The sequence below is a fragment of the Microtus ochrogaster genome, linkage group LG3, assembly GCF_000317375.1.
Source record: "Microtus ochrogaster isolate Prairie Vole_2 linkage group LG3, MicOch1.0, whole genome shotgun sequence".
NCBI classification, from domain to species: Eukaryota; Metazoa; Chordata; class Mammalia; order Rodentia; family Cricetidae; genus Microtus; species Microtus ochrogaster.
The window spans coordinates 5,459,739-5,480,936 of NC_022029.1; the positions used below are offsets into that span (position 1 = coordinate 5,459,739).

At 35.5% G+C, this 21,198-nt stretch overlaps 1 protein-coding gene across 2 annotated transcripts in view; it reads left to right on the top strand.

Moving 5' to 3' along the window:
• Positions 1 to 21,198, top strand: part of Csmd3 (CUB and Sushi multiple domains 3) — a 952,990-nt gene that overhangs the window by 800,337 nt on the left and 131,455 nt on the right. The window contains exons 33-35 of one of the 2 annotated variants that reach the window (XM_026785886.1): positions 14,919 to 15,032; positions 15,502 to 15,597; positions 17,113 to 17,316. In XM_026785886.1, coding sequence (XP_026641687.1) covers positions 14,919 to 15,032; positions 15,502 to 15,597; positions 17,113 to 17,316 — 414 coding nt within the window. The remainder of the gene's footprint in view (positions 1 to 14,918; positions 15,033 to 15,501; positions 15,598 to 17,112; positions 17,317 to 21,198) is intronic. The other variant, XM_026785885.1, reaches the window with a different exon arrangement.

Consider the following 21,198-nt stretch of genomic DNA (forward strand, 5'->3'; position numbering starts at 1 on the left):
TGTAGGTTTTTTGGTATTTCTTTATATGGATTTGTATATTAACTTTTGATCCGAGTATAGTTGGTAAAATCTTTTCCCATTGTGTAGGCTGCTGATTTGTCTAAATGATAGTGTTCTTTACCTTGCAGAAGCTTTTCAGGTTTGCGAAGATCCATTTATTGACTGTGAATCTTAGTGCCCGTGCTAACAGCATTTTGTTCAGAGAAGTCTTTGCTGTGTGTGTGTGTGTGTGTGTGTGTGTGTGTGTGTGTGAGTTCAGAACCCCATGTTCCATTATCTATCAGATTCAGTGTGTCTGCTTTTAATCTGAGGTCTTTGTATCATTTGTAATTGAGTATTGGGCAGGGTGGTATTTATGGAACTTTTTGAATTTGACCACATGCAGATTTCCAGTGTGACCATGACAATTTGTCAGTTTGCAGAACGCAACACTTTGTATTAACAACTGTCTGAGTTGCTTGAGGATTTCTGTGAGACTCTGTGGTGGTACTTTGAATGTAATTGGCCCCCATTTCTGAAGCTCAGGATGCTACCCATTGTGTCAGTAGACTTCCTGTTGCCTCAGCTACTTTCTAGCACTATGTGTGCCTGCACTGCGCTTCGCCAGGCCCCCTGCCCCCATGATGATAAAGGAAGGAACCTCTGAACTTTAAGTGAATCACCCCAATTAAACGTTTTTTTCCTTTATAAAAGTTGATGTCGTCATAATGTCTCTTCACAGCAATAAAAACCCTATGACAGACCTCTTGGCCCACAACATATCTGAATGCAATCAAGACCTGCTACTGGAAGACTCATTTGGTGACAAAAGATGGCCAGTTGGGACCCCATCTCTTCTATAATTAGGAGACCTCAGTTGGTTCCCTTTCATTTATTTTAGGGAGTTTCCATTGCACCGAGTTTCAATACCATCCTTCAACGGTATCCTTCATTCTTCAGTTCCAAAGGTTTCTCCTCTCATTCCCTCGCTGAAGTTCATCTCCCTTCCTCTCTCCACCAGATAGTCTCATTCACTTCTCTACCCACCCCCAAACCACCCATAAAATCTGTTATATCTCCCACTCCCAGGAGATCCATGTTTCCTGTTAGTCCTTTCCTCTACCTAATCATTTTGCCTCTACAGATTTTAGCTTGGCTGTCATTTATTTACTGAATAGTATTAAGTTATAAGCAAGTACATACCATATTTATCTTTCTGGGTCTGGATTTCCTCACTGAGGTTTATTTTTTTCTAATTCCATCCCTTTACTTCCAAATTTTATGAGGCCATTTTTTAACTGCCAAGTAGTAATCCATTGTGTATATATACATTTTCTTTATTCATTCCTCTGTTGAGGGACATCTAGGTTATTTCCAATTTTTGCCTATTATGAATAAAGCAGCAGTGGACATGGTTGAGAAAATGTTTTTAAAATGCAAGCGCTTGCTAGGAATACACTAGAGTCATTGGCCAAGCAATGTTGTAATTAACACAGTTTCTGTGTGAGTATTTCAAGTCAGGGCAGCCAGGAATGAGCCTTCAACAACAAATGAGAGCAAAGAAAGAGATATTTTGATTGAGAGAGCCATTATGGAGGAGCTAGCAAGAAACCTGGTACTAGAAAAATTTCCAGGAATCTACAAGGCTGACACCAGCTAAGACCCAAAGAAATAGTGGAGAAGGTGCCTGAACTGGCCTTGCCATGTACTCTGATGATTATCTTAAATGTCACCTTAGAACCTTCATCCAAAACTGATGGAAGCAGAGGCAGAGACTGCAGTGGAGCCCTGGGCTGAGCTCGCCAAGTCCAGTTGAAGAGTGAGAGGAGTGAGAATATGAGCAAAGAGGTCAAGACTATGGTGGGGTTACCAGCTGAAACCATTTACCTGTGCTAATGGGAACCTCACTAACTCCAGTTGCACGGGGAAGGAATGAGCATGTGTCCAAACTTAGCCCTCTGAATGTGGGTGACAGGTGTATGGCTGGGGCAGACTGCAGGACCACTGGCAGTGCCACCAGAATTTATCCCTACTGCTTGTACTGGCTTTTTGGGAACCTATTCTCTTTGGATGGATACCTTGCTCAGCCCAGATAAAGTTGGGAGAACCTTGGACTTTCCCCAAATCAATATGCCTTACCCTTTCTGAATCGTGGAGCGGGGGGTGGAGTGAAGGGGACAGGTGGAGGGAATGGGAAGAATGGAAAGAGTGGGAACTGGGTTTGGAATATAAAATGAAAAAAAAATAATTTATTTCTTTTTTAAAAAATAAAAAAATAGAAAAAATAATCTCCCACAGGCATGCTGAGATTCCTGTCTCCAGGTGATTGCAGGCTCTACCTTGTTCACAGTTAAACAATAACAAGTACATGGGATTTATCTTAAAATCAAAACCTTCAACAATAACAGAAGTTTAATACCACTGTATTTGGTTTTTGAACTGAATTATTTGATCTCCATGCTATAGGAAATAAATAATCTGTACAGCATATATGTGCTCCTAACAAAGTCTCTAAATGCCTATGATCACATGAGGGCACAAATTACTCTTAAACATTTATTAAGGTTTCAGTTGTAAGGGTGGAGAGACAGCTCTGTAGCTTACTGGTGACCTGATTTTGATTCCCACTACTCATAGATGTGCGACAACCATCTGTAACTCCAATTTCAGAGAATCTGACTCTTTTTCTGATAAGGCCTCTGTATATAAACAGAGGCAAAGCATTCATACATATAGAAATAAAATAAACTTAAAAATACTTACTCAAATCACCGTTAGTACTATAGTAAGCAAACATAAATTAACAAAGAGATGGTTTTGGTAACTATTACAATCACATTTAAAAATTTTCATTCTCCAAATATGCTGTTGACTTTGACTTTGAATAGTTAACTGTTCTTATGTAAGCTTTTAGGGATGTGTATGATGCTATATTTAGTTCCTTTTGCATTTTGATAGAAAAAAGATTAATCATCAGGCCTTTTTCCTCTGAAGACAATCGAAAACACATTTTTCACACAGATTCTTTTCAAAGCAAAGTCCATTACACAGTCTATGAATAAAATTTGCTCACGTAAGTCAAAAGCCTTTTTAATGGAATTTGAGATATTTTCTTTGGAAGTATAGTTTGTTAACTTGCTTAGAATATTTAGAATGATCTACACTTCACAACATGTCTAGACAACACAAGGTACTTGAAAAGTTTCATTACAAGAGCTTTCAATTTGGTAGTAGAATAAATGACACAAAGCTGATGAAAATAAGACAGAATTGTTTATTAGTGGGATCGTAGAACTAAATCACTAATTTAAATCAAGAAAGAGATTTCATTCTCAGACTAGACACATGCATATTCCAATTCGTCAATGCAACACTTCAGTATAAGTGCCTCACTTTCTCCCTCTTCTCCACTTCGGTGATTGATTTAGACATGCCTTTGAGTAGAAGGATGCAGAGATAATAAGATTAAGCTGTATTTTCTATGCAGGTGCCATAATTAAATTATTCATGTCTAGGGATTTTAACCTGCTTTCTTGTAGTGAAGTTCCAAATCCTACAGGGATTTGGATTTCTTACTACTCTAATTGGAGCTTAAAATGAATCTTCCTACAGATTCACTGTTGCGGATCACCCAGCTTTTCTGGGCTTCCATTACGTGATTTGTAAACAAGGAAGTTAATGAGATGGTGGTGAAGTATTCCATACGGTTAAAATGTCTTGCTGTTTTCATAGACTGCAATGATTTCAAAGACAATTGAAATAGGAATGTCTTAGTTCAGGTTACTGTTGCTATGATGAAACAACATGACCAAAAGCAACTTGGGGAAGGAAAGATTTATTTGGCTTCTATAATAATTAATTATTGAAGATGTTAAAGTAGGAACTCAAACAGGGCAGAATCGTGGAAACAGGAGCTGATGCAGAGACCATGTGGGGGCCTTATTCTTTGTGAGGAGTGGATGGGGTCGGGGGTAGCCTGGGAATAGGTGGAGAGAAGTGGGAAGATGGTAGGGGAAGGGGCGGAACTGTAGTTGCTGTGTAAAATGAAAAAAAATTAAAATAAAAAGATAATTGGTCCAGTAGTACAATTTAATCTATTTCTTCAGCATTGAATATTCTGTAGATTTGCCTCTACAGAATTCTACTTATACTCTCACAAGTATTTTTTTAAATGAGATGAAGAAATGATAATATTATATGATGAGGAAAGGCAAAAGGCAGACAAATGACACATGAGCTGCGAAAGAGGATACAGAACTAAATGACCTAAATGGTTTACTTCTTCTACTCTGTCTTTTCTTATTGATTGGTTGATGATTGATTGATTGATTGATTGATTGATTGATTGATTGATTGATTGATGGGTCAGTGCACAAAACCTTTCAGGAGTCAATTCTCACTTTAACTGGATGTTTTGCATAAACTCTGGTTTCAGAATATAAATGTCAAAACATGGTAAAATTATATCTGTAATAAGAATTAAAGATGCTTCAAATTCTTTTGGTTGTGAACATCTATATGCATATAAGGCCAAGGCCAAGTTTAAGAGTTCCTAGTGATGGTTTTTATTTTTAATCAGAGAAACTTTTTTTAAAAGTTGTCCTCTGAGGGCTCCCCATCTCTTTTCTTAAACAGTTTTGAATTTTGCCAAACAGAGTCTTCTGGCACTGGGCCTGAGAATTGAGAGGCTTGGGGTCCTAGACCTGCCATGAAGCTGTGAGGTGCATAGAAAGTTGCTGGTAGAGTCAAGTAAAAAGATTTGGCCAAGCCGGGCGGGCGGTGGTGGCGCACGCCTTTATTTCCAGCACTCGGAAGGGAGAGGCAGGCGGATCTCTGTGAGTTCGAGACCAGCCTGGTCTACAGAGCTAGTTCCAGGACAGGCTCCAAAACCACAGAGAAACCCTGTCTCGGAAAAAAAAAAAAAAAAGATTTGGCCAACGCAAGGGTTTGAGTCTAGTTTAGTGATAACTCTGTCAAAGCCCTTTTAAACAACAAGGAAACAGAGCTTCCTTTACTGATCTGGACTCACTAGGACTATATTTTCATCCTCAAAGCAGAATCCATCACTCATAGCTGACTTCTTGGAGTTAAATCTCAGCAAAGGTTAGGCAAAGATAACATTTGTCCAGTTGATTTTATCTGATTTTAATAATTTACCATTTACCTACAAAAGATCCTATAAATACATAGCATTAAATCTTAGAGGAGTGGGAACTTGAAACATGGTTTAGCCACTGAAGAAAGATGTTACAAAGCCTCATGACTTGAGTTTGATCCCTGCAATCTATGTGGTAGGAAGATAGAACCAACACCCCCCCCTCTCTCTCACACACACACACACACACATACACGGAGGCACATGCACCATACATACCCTCAAAGTAAGTAAACCAAATCTAAAAGAATTTTAAATAGTTGTTTCAGCTGTTTTACAATGAAGGTAAATTAATTTTTATTAGTCAAGAAATGTATATACTTTGGCTCCATATTTAATCAAATTACCTGGATAAAACAGTTAATTTTCAAATAAACTAGGGAGAATGAAAATAAAAAATGAGCATTAGAGAAAAAGATATTGTACATTTTATCAGGTGTGGTCAGTGCAGGATTGTTGGCTGCTCAAAGACTTGATGGTTAGTAATAAATACTGAAGAACTAGCCTGTGGAGAAAGATACAATGATGGGCTTGCTTTAAAATGCACTAATTTTTAGTGCAAGAGGAAAAAGAAGCAATAAACAAAACAGGATGTAAAGATCTAATGCTACAGGAGGGTGAGGAATTCATGGACTTTTAATTTGGTAATTTTTTGGTTGACTTATAGTTAAAAATTGTAATAATAAAATTACCTTAGCAATTTAAGTTATCATAATCATAAGCATATTTTTCTGATCTATATCTATATTCCCAACCTGAAATTTGGCAGATGATGGCAGAAAAATTCATCTGAATTATAAAGAAGTTAAAAGTAACAATGTTGATTCAAACTGAAATTTTTCAAACTTTGTATCTGCTAGTCATTTTAATTGTTAAAGCATATAATGAAAATGCATACTATTGCATATTTTTATTATGTTATGCTCTTAAACACAAATTAATTCTCAGCTGTTAAGGTAAACAGTAAACTACAAGTTGCAGATAAAGTATTTGTGGTAAAATTGACGTGAAATTTTAGAAGAGTTAAAGAAAGTTGAACTACATTAGATAGGGATTTTAGTGACAATAATTATGGGCTTAGAATATGTCAAGTAGAGCGTTCTCTTGTTTTGTTAGACAACAAAAGTTTATGGCACAAAATGAAAGCCAGCTCTAGAGAATCCTAAAAGGTGACAATGAATTTAGACATTAAATCTAACTTGTAGTTTCATTAATGTGTCTCATAAGAAATGGATAACAGGGGAAACATAGTACCCCAATTATTGTGATGAGTTCTGAGCAGACCCAAATTCTTGGGGGTAGGATCACCTATAAGATTACTAGGTGCTACTAATATAAACTTAAATTATAAATAGAATCTTTCATTTCCTTATTATTGCAAATAAAAATCATAGTAAGATATTCTTTTTGTTCACTAACAAACATGAGTTTGGACTTCTAGAATTTTGCTATATGTAATATTTGACCCTAATATCTAGAGTGATGCAAGCTTTGGCATATTTGAATAGATTCCAAATAATTAGTGTCTGATATATATGACTCACCATCACGACAATGATGAATAGCTGCAAGCATCTCATTATGAATTAATAGTTCACATCTATTCTATCGTAACATAAGCAGTGAGTTTCACTTTCAGTTATATCGACGAATGAAATTTCTATTCAAACTTTCCACCCTCAGATGTCATTTTTTTTTTTTTTTTTGGTTTTTCGAGACAGGGTTTCTCTGTGGCTTTTGGGGCCTATCCTGGAACTAGCTCTGTAGACCAGGCTGGTCTCAAACTCACAGAGATCCGCCTGCCTCTGCCTCCCGAGTGCTGGGATTAAAGGCGTGCGCCACCATCGCCCCGCTCTCAGATGCCATTTTAAACATAAAGAACACATTGATTTCATTTGTGCTTGATTTTCAAAGTTCTTCCATTTTTTATTATTTTTTTTGAGAAAAAAAATTGAAGTAGTAAACTCTTAATTGTTTTTAAACTAGAAGTTTTATTCCAAATGCATTGAAATGATTTTTAAAAGAGAAGCTTTTAAAATCTAGAGCTGTCCAGAGGATCTCAAAATCCAAGTGAGCTAGTTTCATAGAAAGTAATTTTGCATCTCAGGAATCAGGGACTTCCATGTATGTTACTGATGTTAAAGAAGTCACTCTACATGCCTGGGACCACTCCAACAAGACTAACAAAATCTGTGTAGCGTAATAGTCTTAAATAATCATTCGAGGAAGCATAAGAGGCAAGTTTCATTTAAATCTCTGCAAATTTTCCCAGTCAAGTGAAGTTCTCACTGTATCTTTGACTTGTCTCTAAATGTCAACTCCAGAAGTGTGGGTGTATGTGTGTGTTATCAGTTTTTGTGTGTCAGTAGATAAAGTTCATGCTGAGCAAACAAGGTTGGCTTGGAAAATTTAAACAGAGTGACAAACCAGCTGAGGGAGTGATAAAGTCACCAATATAAACCCCAGAATTTAATGACTAGGTAGATTTTATAAACAAAATGACAGGTGTGTTAAAAATCAAGCGAAGACTATATATATATATATATATATATATATATATATATATATATGTCCAACTCCTTTTTATATGAATGTATTTCTTTTGTAAAATGGAATTTCAATGTGTTTACAGCAAAACATAAAAATTAGAATGCCCTCTCATCTTTTTTTTTAAACTAAAATAGGAACCTGAAAATTACCATTCCCCTCTTCCACTTGAGAAGATGAAATAAAAAAATCAAATGTACATATTGACATTTTGATTTTGGAATACAGATTAATCTTGGTTGAAACAGCTAGCAAACTTATCTAATACTATCATTCTTTCCATTTGTTCTGAACATGCTTGTTTAGAAAACAAAGAATGAGTCAGGCACATTAGACATCAAAGTTATTGCCAGAAATTTCAGACTGAATTAGCAGCAAATACATTTGCAAGGTAACAACAGGCAATATGTATTATTATTTTCCAGACACTGTACAGTTGTTTGGCATGTGTAAGTTTATGTGATGCACTGCTCTGGGATAATGCTCTTGTACACTGTAAAGATTTGTCACTCACACTGTTTTAATGAAATGCTGACTGGACAGTAGCTAGGGAGGAAGCACAGGTGGAGCAACCAGACTAAGAGAATTCTGGGAAGAGGAAAGGCAGAAAATCAGTCACAAGCCAGAAGCAGGGAAAGCAGTATGAGAATGACTCGCTGAGAAAAGGTGCTACATGGATAAACATAGATAAGAATTATGGGTTATTTTGAGTTGCAAGAGCTAGTTAGTAATAAGCCTGAGGAATAGGTCAACCAGTTTATAACTAATGTAAGCCTCTGTGTGTTTCCTTGGGACTAAATGACTGTGGGACCAGGCGGGACAGAAACTTCCATCTACATTGGCCCCTATAGCTCTGTGAGATGTGGGTCATTCATTAACACTCATTTGCATATGTGGAAAATGAGGCACACCAAGGTAATGGACTTCCTCCCATTTGATTCACCTGTATGGATCCAATCTGGAGGTTGATTCCAGAACTCTGCATAAATAATTTTTATGAAATATCCAATGCACTTCTGTCCTATGAACATATTATTTCTACATGTGCTCATCTATAAGTACAGAGGTCTTCCAATTTCCTCGTCTTTTTTTTCCCTATGTGGGGAGTTGAACCTAAGCCCTAACATGCTAAGAAAGAGTTCTGCCACTCAGTTACAGGAGAAGTGCAGCTGCACAGGTATTTGGGTTTTTTTTTTTCCCAGAGTAAAACTCTGTTACTGTAGTGCCTTTACCCTGCAAATAATGTGTCATCATTCATCTGCCTCCTAGACCCATTAGTTCCCAGAGAGTCTGCAATTCTTCTCCTGTCCAAAAATTTATCAAAAGCAGTTTTATACAAACCTAGACTTCACAGCGTCTCAGGCATTTTAATCTCTCATCAGTTTTCTACAGAAGAGGCTGCGTTACTTTTTTTAATGATGCCTCAGTCAGATCATGGGTTTTCTTTTCCTTTTTATTGTTTTTTTTCTTTTTCATTTTCCCCATCTCATACTAGTGTATTACCATGCTGCTCAGAATTATTTCCTTCCTTCTGAAAGGAAAAAGACAATAAGTAGTGGTGAAACCCTCTCATCTGCATAAATTCAATTTTCATGTTTAACTCAGTAAGTAAGGTTCTAATCACTGAATAAGAGTAATCATGTCCATGTTTATTTCATTAGCCCTCTTTAGGGCTAATTAATTTCTAGATCAGTGAATCTCTCTACATGGTGCTGGCTATTTTGATGGCACAAAAATGGGATCTGTCTTTGGGAAATTTCTTCTCAGGCAATGTTGAAAAAAATTATTTATTCCCTTAAGGAACAGGGAGTGTTTATATGGCAGAGTGACCTCAGTGACATTCTTGTCCCTGTGACCTACACGAAGGAACTGGAATGCCAACTCCTGCTAGTTGACTTAGGACTTCCATAAAAATGTTATCACACACACACACAAACACACACACAATATATATATAAGAACAGAACTGAAAATTATGAAGACTACCAAGATATCTGTAAAAATCATTACAATGGAATTTTGCAACTGGGCAGAGAAATTAAGCCCAATTTCAAATACAAGGAATTATATGGGATCCAACAGCCAAGTAATAGAATGAGAACTGGAAGACAAATGCATTTAAACATAAGAAGTTATTAAATAGCCTGGCTAAACCAATTTAGAACTGTTGCTGAGGAAACTAAGATCAATTGATACTACTGAGGAGACAGCAGGGTTGAGATGGTGATCAGTTATCGAGGGTAGGACAGGCTAAACCAACATGATAAATTTTTGTTGCGATTGGACAAGGCAAGAATAGACACAGAAGTAAATAAGGATCAAGCTCTGATTAGAGGATTTGGTGACGTTTGATTAAAGCTTGCTCGTGGATATGGTGTTTGCCATCAATAATGGGACATCTTAGTAATGTTGCAAAATATAATTGAATGGGCAGATGAGGTTTAAAGTCCGCCCTTTCTTTGTTCTAAGCAAGAGCACACTCCCGCAGACAGCAGCCCATTTTGGTGTATTGCATTTTACTCCAGGTACCTCAGTAATGTTGGCGAGATGATAATTGCTCTGCCCTGAAATTCTGAATTCAGCTGTGCTAATTTCTTTCTGGCAATCTGAGCACTATGACAGCATCTATCAATCTGTATGGAAGATGCTTTAATTAAAGAGAGTGGGCTAAGTCTCTGAAGTTCAGTGTATCTGACGAAGAAAAATCCATTTGACCGATGTGGGGTTGAAGAGCAAACAACTATTCCTCATCTTGGATGATTATCACGACAAATTAAGTGTTGCTTTGGTAGGGGAAGAGTTGAATGGCAGATGTGTAGGATGTTTTCACACACTCTGCATTTGCGGCTTGTGGATGAGCAAGTGAACTAGAGCATATTCAAGTTATGCTGCACATTCTTCCAATAACATCTGATCCCCAGTCTGACACTGAGTTTAAGGGTTTTAATCACTGTTTAAAGGGATTTTTTTTTTAAATCTACACTGTAGGATTTCTTAAAAAATTGCCCCGGAAGTCACCCATCTCATATTCCCTGAGATGTTTCCAGAGGTCTTGCTTTGAAGATTGGGTTTAAGGGATGAATGCAGCATCAATCTGCAGGCAAAGATGAGGCCTACGTCTGTGGGTGTTGCTTGCTTTGTAATTAATTTGATCAGCAAATCTATTACCATTTCATAAGCAGAACAAAGGCCTGCTGCAATTTCAACAAGCAAATATAGTTAATGGGGCCTAAGGTCATAGATCTTGTCTGTTTTGGTGACCCTTTCAACTCTAGCACTTAACTCACTTCCTATATATCAACCATAAAATTAACTAAGTCTGATTATAGTCATGTTGATTCTGGAATGAAATGTGTGGAAAATAAGAGCTCCAAAAGCAGTTTTCAAAATTTGTTTTCTGTGGGCACATTTTATATGTTTAATTTTCATCTGACTAAGATTTCTGTTCCTCCCTTTTCTGGCTCATCACAGTACTTGCAACTTTAGGGAAAATATATTTTTAATAAAAGAGTTAAAATGTTACCATTAATATCTATTCTTCTTAAAGCGGAAGAACACTCCATTAAATCCTGTTTCTTTTAAGAAGCTGCTTGATGTTGGAAGCCTGCTCTTGCGGTGGTAAAGCGCTTCCAATCTCTAGAGGGTGAAAAACCAGTGGCTGCCGGGTTCCACCCACTTGATTCCTGCTTGTGGACCAGGAGACACCACAGAGCTCCCTTATTCGCCCAGAGTGTAGGGAAAAATCAAAGTTCTAGAAAGAAAACAGTGGTTCAGGCAAAGGGTGAAGGCATCAATACATAGATTAGGTTTAAAAGGTATGTCTTTAAAGAGGGAATCTCTATATTTCTTAGAAAGATAAACTGTTAAATACTAAAATTTTCATTTAATTTTCAAATAAGGAAGAATACAGTCAAATACGAATTGCGATTCAAAATGGGATTAATAGAGTAGAAATATAGATGACTGATGAGTCAATTTGAATGTAAGAAGATGTATGTGGAGATGGATAGAATGAACTTAAGCAGAGAAGCAAATTGGATCTATTTACATGACAATAATAGTATCATTATACCTTAGCTAAGCCCTGGTGATCCAAGTAGACAAGACAACTTGCTTACCCAAAAAGCCATCCAGTAAATGTAGTGTTCCACGTTTAATGTATCAACTGGATTTTCTCTAAATTAGTTTCAATCAATCATGGTTTGCCTTTGCATATTCCAAAGGTTTTAGAAGCAAAGAGCAACGACTCTTTGTTTGCTAAATAAATTGAGAAATTTATTAATGAAATGAGGTAGCAAACCTTACTCTAGGCATTTATTTTTTTTTTTTTTTTGGTTTTTTTTGAGACAGGATTTCTCTGTGGTTTAATTTTTAAAGTGCTATCTTTTTGGTCTATGGCGCAGTCATTAGAGTCAATAACTGTTAGTGCTCTGGGTCCCTGTAGTGGCAGTATACACTCCATGGTCTGTGGAACTCTTTGGGTCCTCTCCTCTCAGTAACTACTAGCTATTGGTTGATGCTGGGGGATTCTTCTCCTCAATGATATGGCCACTGGTGACTCCACCCCGTTTCAAAGGATTACCACACCCATGATCTAATGGATGATCTTGCCTAAATTCATCAGGTCATACAACAGAAAAAGTCATGAACAGGGGAAATGGACCAACAGGGAAAAGAATAGTAAGAATGACCAGAATGAGCTGTATACATGCATGTCAAAGAATGAATGTCATAAAATTATTTTGCTGAGAATAAGGGATCTGGTTCTAAGCAGTGGTATTATTAGTTTACCACATAGCATTCTGACAGTGTATACAAAATCAGGTTTGGGCAAGTGGTAATGATTCTTTGAACTCCAACTTTTACATTAAACACACATTTTATCATGTTGTCTCTGAAATAATGATCCAGTTTCTTCTCTGAGTAATTTTATACACAACAGTTTCAACCTAAATCTACAACTGTCTACATGAATGCAGAATTAGAGTTTTGTTAAGAAGTAGCTTGCTTGTTGCCCCTATAATGCATGTTTTAATTTCCGCAATTACTTTTCCTCTCCGCTATGTGGTTTCATCACAGAATTATAGAAACTTGTTAGTGGAGTATGCCATCAATCCATAAAGAGCAATCTCAGTCTCTGTCCTTACATAACTAGATGAACACTAAAACGCTAGTGACCGTATCATTCAACCAAATGCTCTCAGAATCTTTATAGAAGATATTTATAAAAAAAAAAGTGATCTATTGAGAATGCAGTTGAGCAGGGGTCTAATTATAAAGTACAAAAGTAGGTTTGTTTTCATAATAATAAACACACATAACTCTATTTTGGTTGCCTTGGATGTAGTGGCTGTCATAGAAAGTGAGAGTGGTTAGTATTGAAATAGCTGACATACTTAGGGAGAAAGAATCCAAGAGGTTGAGCTTGAAATTTTCTAACTGACTTCGAAATTTACTGTAGCAAAAAAAAAAAAAAAAAAATCATCTGTAAGGAGTATTGCACAATGTACTTGATACTGCAATGTGCTTGTGATCATTTTTTTTTTCCTTTTTGATCATTTTGTCAGGCAATGGGGAATGTCCATGTTACATCAGAGCAAGTTAACACCATAATTTGAAATAATCATACAAAATACATTATTAATTCATAAACTGTAAAAACAGCCACAATTTCTTTTTCTGGGTATTTTTTGAAATAGTCTGGGATATGGAAGAAGAAATTCACCATCTTTTTAAAGAAGTCTGACCTCCAAAAGTGTTGAATGACTAGTAAGCCTTCTCAACAGTACATTGCATGTATCTGATTTAATAGGTGTATATATTTCTTCCATTTTTCTAGCAAGTATTTTCAGGGGGGGGATTATTCATAAAATTAAGCACTTCAATAATCAGACATTTTTCAAAGTATCCATAGTATATCTGCCCATGTGGTAGATATCCTCTTCCTCATTCCCCTCCCCCTCCCTCTCCTCCTGCTATTCTTCTTCCTTTTCCTCCTCATTTACAAAGAAATGGACTGGGATCACCAACTTATTTCTTCCCTGCCAGTGAATGAATGCAGCTAAGTTCACAGTACTCTGGATACACCTGTGTTCATGAGCCAAACTCAGCAATGCTGCCGGCATATGGGCTGTTTACAATGTAACCCTCAAAGATGTCCATAACCTTTGGTGTGAGTTGTAGAATATGAACTGGAAACGTTAAAATGGACTTGTAGTTATACTCACTCAATTATAATTGAGCAAAACTCATTTGATTCTGAATACACAAAGTTATGTTTATGTATCACTAGAATCAATACCACTGTCTTTTAAATCCACAATATTTCCATTTAGTGCAAAGTTCTAAGAATTATTATCATCACTCACTTCTTTCTTACATTCTTCTATTTGTAACATGAAATTTGAATTAACCTCTGCTATAGAACTCGTAGTTTCTGGATGAGTTGGGATAGGTTCTGGAGGGAAATGTATAAGGTGAATACACAGAAGTATAATAGGAATGAAAATAATAAACTAAATAAAGTTCTTCTGGGAAGTACTTCAGAACTCTTTTTTTTTCCCCATGAAAAAGTAATGTTTTGTGAAGATTTTTTTAATATTGTAGTTGCTTAGGAATCTTAAATTATGTTCGTTTCATTACGGAAGACTCATAATAAGTGCGCAGGAGTCATTTTTACACAGAACGTAAATTAAACCTGGGACCTAAAGATCTTGCTGATATTTTTCTAGCAAACCCATTGTTTATAATGGAATGACATTTTGAGAAGAACCTTTTTTAAATCCCCTATATTAAAATCTTAGCTATCTCACCTAAAGAAGGAGAGAAAAGTTAGGACAGGAGGGTCACTGAGTAAATAAAATTGTGAGGAAAACTTTGAAAGTAGATATGATAAATACTAAATTACAAGGACCCTACAATTTCCAAATAAATCTGATATCCATTTTTTTTTTAAAAAAAGATAGTCTTTGGAAAATTTTATTGCCTTAAATCATCATCATTTTCTTTGTGGCCTGAAATACATCTGTCAGGAACCAATTGGCATAGCACCAATCTTCATTTAAAGGTAGAAAGTACAAAAACAAAACAAAACAAAACATGCAGATTACTATTATATTGTAATACTTTGTTCTCTGTCTCCTCCTCTTTCTATTTTTTTTTTTGTGTTTGTTTGTTTTTCGTTTTTGTTTTTGGATGGTTGGTGATTGGTTTGCTTCTCCTGGTTCCTGTTGATCAGTGGTGTTTGGCCAGTTTGTATTTTTCCAGACATCACTCCACGATGTTGTTGAGGTCTTTGATGGGTCAACTCAGCAGTCTCCTCTGTTATCTTCCCTCTCGGGATCCCATTCAGGTACCCTTTACTAGAACTGTCAGCTGTTGCTTAAAGACTGACTTTGATTAGCATTGTGGAGAGAGTTGAGATCTATGTCATCCATGTTAGCAATACTGTAAACTGAAGCTTTTTTTTTAAATTAAGAATAAAACCACAATTTAATAGTAATTCATAAGCTTGAAAAAAATTAATTATATTCTAGGACTGTAGTAAAATAAATATAATACTTAATCACAATCTCTGGTGTTTCATGTGATATAAAATATTTATGAATGAGCCATATGTATTAAAATGTCATTGAAGCTTTATGGTCAAAAGATTGCAATTGAAGCTGAACCCAAAGAAATGATGTTGCTAGTAGGATTTTTAAAAAGTAATTTGATAGAACCTAGTTTGACATTTTCAAATGACAGTGTAAAATGATAGAGTTGTTAGGTTTATGAATGGAGATTATTTATGATATCTGAGTATTTGTTTTGTTGAGTAGGAGAGTCACTTCCACTGAGTTCAGGTAATCAGATCACAATTCGATTCACCTCAGTTGGACCCATAACAGCTAAGGGATTTCACTTTGTTTACCAAGGTAAGTGACACTGTAGTCTAGAAACACACTAAGGAATGGTTTCTATTTCCGTGCTGTGCCCAGTTGTTGTGCAAGGCTCTCCTCACCACCTTCTAGGAAAGAGGAAAGTCACTTGGAGTAGCTATGCACTGACCCCAGCCCTATGAATCCCTTCCTGGAATGTTGCTTTGACCGAATATACAAAAGAATGCACTGCTCCATCACCTTCCTCAATGTAAATGCTTGATTTTTTTTTTCTTTCCCTCCCAACATTTTGTTTTCAAAACGTCTGTTATCCTTGTTATTCTCAACTCTTCTGTTATTTTTCTCATAGTCTTGCACTCTAAATTAAACACCTGTACTTTTGTTGTAAATTATTTAGTTAATGTAAAAGAAATGTGAAAAATATAGTTTCTTAACCTCTCATCAAAATTTAACTTTCTGCACACTTTCTAAGGATTTGCACACTAAATGTTAATCACCCAATGCTTTTTCTTGTTTTTTATGGACAACGTTTTATAGTATTATTAAACTAAACCAAGAAAGCATTTGAAATGTATGAGTCAACTGTTTATGATAGCTTAATAGTTCTTCTTAAAATTACTTTGTACCTTCTTACTAAGAAATGTATAAACATTTGTTATTTTGTATTCTTATTAAACTCCCTCATCTCAGTTTGTTTTTTCGGTTGGCTATAACATGCACTCTTGTCATAGTGTTTTCCCCTGTACACAATTGTGGTACTGTGAATCTTTTAAAGGCACTGAGAAAATTTGGTTGCATTTTCTGAAGTCGTAATAGAGGGCTTAATTTATTAGAAGTCACCATGTCATTCTTTTGGACTATTATCAGTCTCTTCAATCACATCTGTATGTGTTTTAAAAAGAAAAAACATCCTGTTGTCATTCTATTTTATTGAATCAAAAAAAGGCACAATTGATGGGCATACAAAATATAAACTCCATCTCAAATTTTATTAAATACAATTGATGAATTAAAAATAAATATTGTTGTTAATCTGTCTGACTTACATTCTGCTTAACCTGACTGTAATTACTCTCTTCATTAGTAACAAACATACTCGGAAAATTAAGTTTGAAAACATGTTTGTAATATCTAATTAATATTAGTAATTAGTAAGAGTACATGAAACAGCTGGAAAATATTTCATGTATCCTAAATTACTTTTTGTGGTTGGGAACCCAAAATTAAAAATTATGCATCCATTATTGATCCTGTAAATTGCAATATCTAAAAAAAATTACTTTGTTGTACTGATAAGAATTTGATAAAACAGAAGAAGGTAGCAAAATTGATGTTATTTAAGGGATCAAAGGTAAAATTTTTAAAGAAAATGTCTTGAATGTCAATATTCTCTTTAAATTGTGTTTTATTTTTATTGAACCTATATATGTGTTAAAATTAATAATTCTGATTATGAAAAGAACAAAAAGTTTTAGCTTCTTTAGGCAGTTACATTATGAAATCTGTGTATGTCTGATACATATGAAATTAAAGTAACTTATTTCTGTGCAGCTGTTCCTAGAACAAGCTCTACACAGTGCAGTTCTGTGCCTGAGCCAAGGTTCGGAAGAAGAATTGGCAATGACTTTGCAGTTGGTTCATTGGTCCTTTTTGAATGTAACCCAGGATACATCCTCCATGGCTCCAGAGCCATTAGGTGTGATACAGTGCCTAATTCGTTGGCTCAGTGGAATGATTCCTTACCTGCTTGCATTGGTGAGTTTATCTGTTTGTGTGCTCTGTGATTGTGCATAATTTTGGCTCATTTTTTAATCAGATAAGTTTCTTCTCCACTGTAATTAAATATGTCTCTTCCAGTTCTCTACACTGTCTCTAGACTCTCATGATAATTTCCTTTTCTGAAAAACTTTTCACTTTTACATAGTACCCTCTATGTTTGCCATTATTTCTTGTACTTAGGGGATGTTATCTAAAATGTATTTGCCTATCCTATCATCCTTAATTATTTCTTCTATCATTTCTATCAATCATTTTTAATGCTTCCCTTAATCTTTCTTTCTCTGTATGTGTGTGTATTTCAATTTTATAAGCAACATTTTGAATTTTCATTGTAAAAATCGTATAATATAGAAAAATTTATTTTTTGGTAATGACATGGTACTCTTTTCTTAGTTCTAGATGACTGGTGGTTTATAGTAATTGAATGTTATTAATTTTTATGTGTTGATTTTTTTATCTTTAAATTTTGATAAATTCATTTATTAGTTTTAGTAGTCCATTGGTATTTTTAAATATAGCATCATATCATCTGCCATCACAATTTGATTTTCTCTTTTACAGTTAAATGTTCTTTCTGTTTGTTTTTTTCTTTTCTTTTGTTTCTCTTGTGTTGTGTTCTCCTGATGAGTTGTAGTAGGTAGCCAGAATAAAACTGGCAAAAGTTGTCACTTTTCTTTTACCAGATCTTATAATGGTTTATATTACCTCTTTATTCAGTGTGATGATAGATAGTAACTTATTATACACTACATTTTATATTATGGTGTTCCTTTGGGAGCCTAACTTATTTCACATTTTTATCATGAAATTTATCAAATGCCTTTTCTACATTCATTGAAATATTTCTATATAATTTTTGTCTTTGTTTTGATTACTATGAGTTATCAGATTTACCTTTGTAAATGCTGAACCATCTTTGCCTCTCTAGGACGATTTGGTTGGCTTGCTTTTATTTGTTGGGTAATTGTTAACCTACGTCTTCTGTTTAATTATTTTTTCCACCTAAGGTATTTTTAATAGTTGTCAAATCTTCTAAAGGTTAGGGTTTAGTAGGAGAAGTGCCATGACAGAAAGGAGTCATGGAATGCAGCAGAGATCACACCATACAACAGATCTCATGTAAGAGACTTAAGAGATTTATTATTGGGAGTTGGGGGGGGGGATGCATAAAAGGCTATCTCAGAGTGGTGATGAGAGAGACACAGAGAGATAGAGAGGCAGTGAGAAGAGGGGCAGGAAGAGACAGATATATCAAGAGAACAAGAAAGCAGAAAGCAGATCTGTGATGGTAAGGACTTTTATTTTTTCTTGGTTTTTCGAGACAGGGTTTCTCTGTGTAATAGCCATAGTAGCTGTTCTGGAACTCGCTCTGTAGAAAAGGCTACCCTTGAATTCACAGAGATCCTTCTGCCTCTGCCTCCCAAGTGTTGGGATTAAAGGCGTGTGCCACCACCACCAAAGTGGCAAGGACCTTTCAGAGGGTAAGCTTGTCACATTGGGCTGTTGGTGATGATGTAGATGCTAATGTTGAGTTGCTGAAGGCAGACTCGGGGTTGCCTAGTTTCTAACATTAGACTGTTGTGGTTTTAAGTATTTAAAGACATATTTAAATATTCAAACAGTCTATTGGGAAGTTACTTTTATATCTTTATGATGAATAAACCAAGTCATTAACTATAGTCATCATGGTGTATAACAGAACTCTTGAACTTTCTCTTCAATTCAGACTACAATTGTGTCTTTTAACACTATTATAACAGTGATCATTATGAAATTATTTAGAATTACACTGAAATTTATTTTTTTCAGTTGCTTCTTGTGAACACTAATAATTCTGCAAGAGTATTTTTTATCAAAAACATAAAATGCAAATTAAGTTAAGTTTAAAAGATTATAATTTTCTTTAAAATAGACACAAAACAATATTTTTACTCAGTTTTGTCCTTTTTGTGACTCTGAAAAATTCAAATACTACCTTACTAAGAGAAATATTTTCTTTTACATGAAAATAATTTAGTATTTCCATAAAGAAAATAAACAGAGAAGAAAATCTTACTGATTCAGAGAAAAAAAATATAATTTTTATATTTGAAGAATAAAAGAAGTGAAAGACAGCTACAAAATACAAGAATATAAATACTGTATTATAATCTATTTTTGTTTAAAACTGAATAAAAGTCTTATACTATTATGTTGGTCAGTTCTTTATTGCTTGAGAAAATCAAATTAAAGAAATACAAGTCTTTTGTCACAGATAATTAAGATTTGAATTCATGGCCGGGCGATCGTGGCGCACGCCTTTAATCCCAGCACTCGGGAGGCAGAGGCAGGCGGATCTCTGTGAGTTCGAGACCATCCTGGTCTACAGAGCTAGATCCAGGACAGGCTCCAAAGCCACAGAGAAACCCTGTCTCGAAAAAACAAAAAAAAAAACAAAAAAAAAAAAACTACTCTCCTGTCAGCTAGCAATAGGAGGATCTGCAGACGTCTTAAAATATCACCTGTCTCTTTCATGAACTATGCTTTTCAACCCTACCCTTTTTCTTAATGACTCAATTAGTTATGAGCTGACCAATGGACTGATTCACTGAGGATATAGGTTACTCCATGTTCCAAGAACAACTAAACAGCAGTGTCATCTGGGGGCCTAGCCTTCAACAAATGAGTCCTGGCATGTAGATGGGAAGGAGGTCCTATTCAAACTTCACCTGTAAACTATTGTCACTGCTTAAGAACTTAATTGGTAAATTATAATGTATTAATATGCACATAAGGGCAGCCTTTGAAAATGATTCTGTATTAACCTTCATGAACAATATTAATATTCTTGTAAAAGAGACTACAGACAGATGTCACTCCCCTCCATGATGTGAGAGCACAGTAAGAAAATGGTCTGTATGAACCAGGAAGCAGTTGTTCCTTAGTCATGAATTGTCTAGTACATTGACTATTGGCATCCCAGCTTCTCAAACTGTGAGAAATATATGCCCGTTGTTTATTAGATAAACAGTCTGTGGTGCTTTGTTTTAGCAGCACAAATGATAAGTCAAAGAATGAGCAAAAGTAGTTGGATTCTGCTTGAAAATTCTGAAAATGGACTGGTTAAAGGATCAAAGCTGAATTTGTTGAAAAACATGCTGGATGGAGCTACATTGCTATTAAATATTATAGAAAGAATACTTCTTAGAGAATAATCAAGTGATCATGAAGAGACTATTGTTCTAGACACAACAAAGCCCATGTAGACAATTCAAATAGAAATGAGGAACACATTGTTGAATAACTGTGAGAAGGCTATCCTTATTATAAAGTCATGAATAAGCTGCTCAGGTGTACTCAAAATTTTTGGAGAAAATACAACTTGGGGAGAATGAGATTGAAGTGGGTGTTTGGCAGAGGAGATATCTAAGGCATTGGAGGTATAACTCAATTTGTTTGTCTTGACTGCTTTTGTCAAATAGCATTTAATAAGAGAATGTTACCCAGTTGTGGTGGTATGTGCCTTTAGGTCAAGGTACTCAGGAAACAAAGACATAAATTTGAGCCTGCAAGTTTGAGACCATTATGGGAACCACAACAAGACTCTGCTTCAGAAAAAAAGAAAGAAAGAAATAAAGAAAGAAAGAAATAAAGAAAGAAAGACAATTATTAACGAAATGTGACTCTCAATTTAAAATTTAGAAAATATCTGCCTGTAAATTGGAAGTAAGGCCAGTGTATCCAAGCGACATCTTTAAGAGAAGACAAAGGTGGCCTTGGTGAGCTCCCAATAGATTAGCCCCACTGTCTCAGTGGGTGGGTGCACCCCTCGTGGTCCTGACTTCCTTGCTCATCTTCTCCCTCCTTCCGCTCCTCATT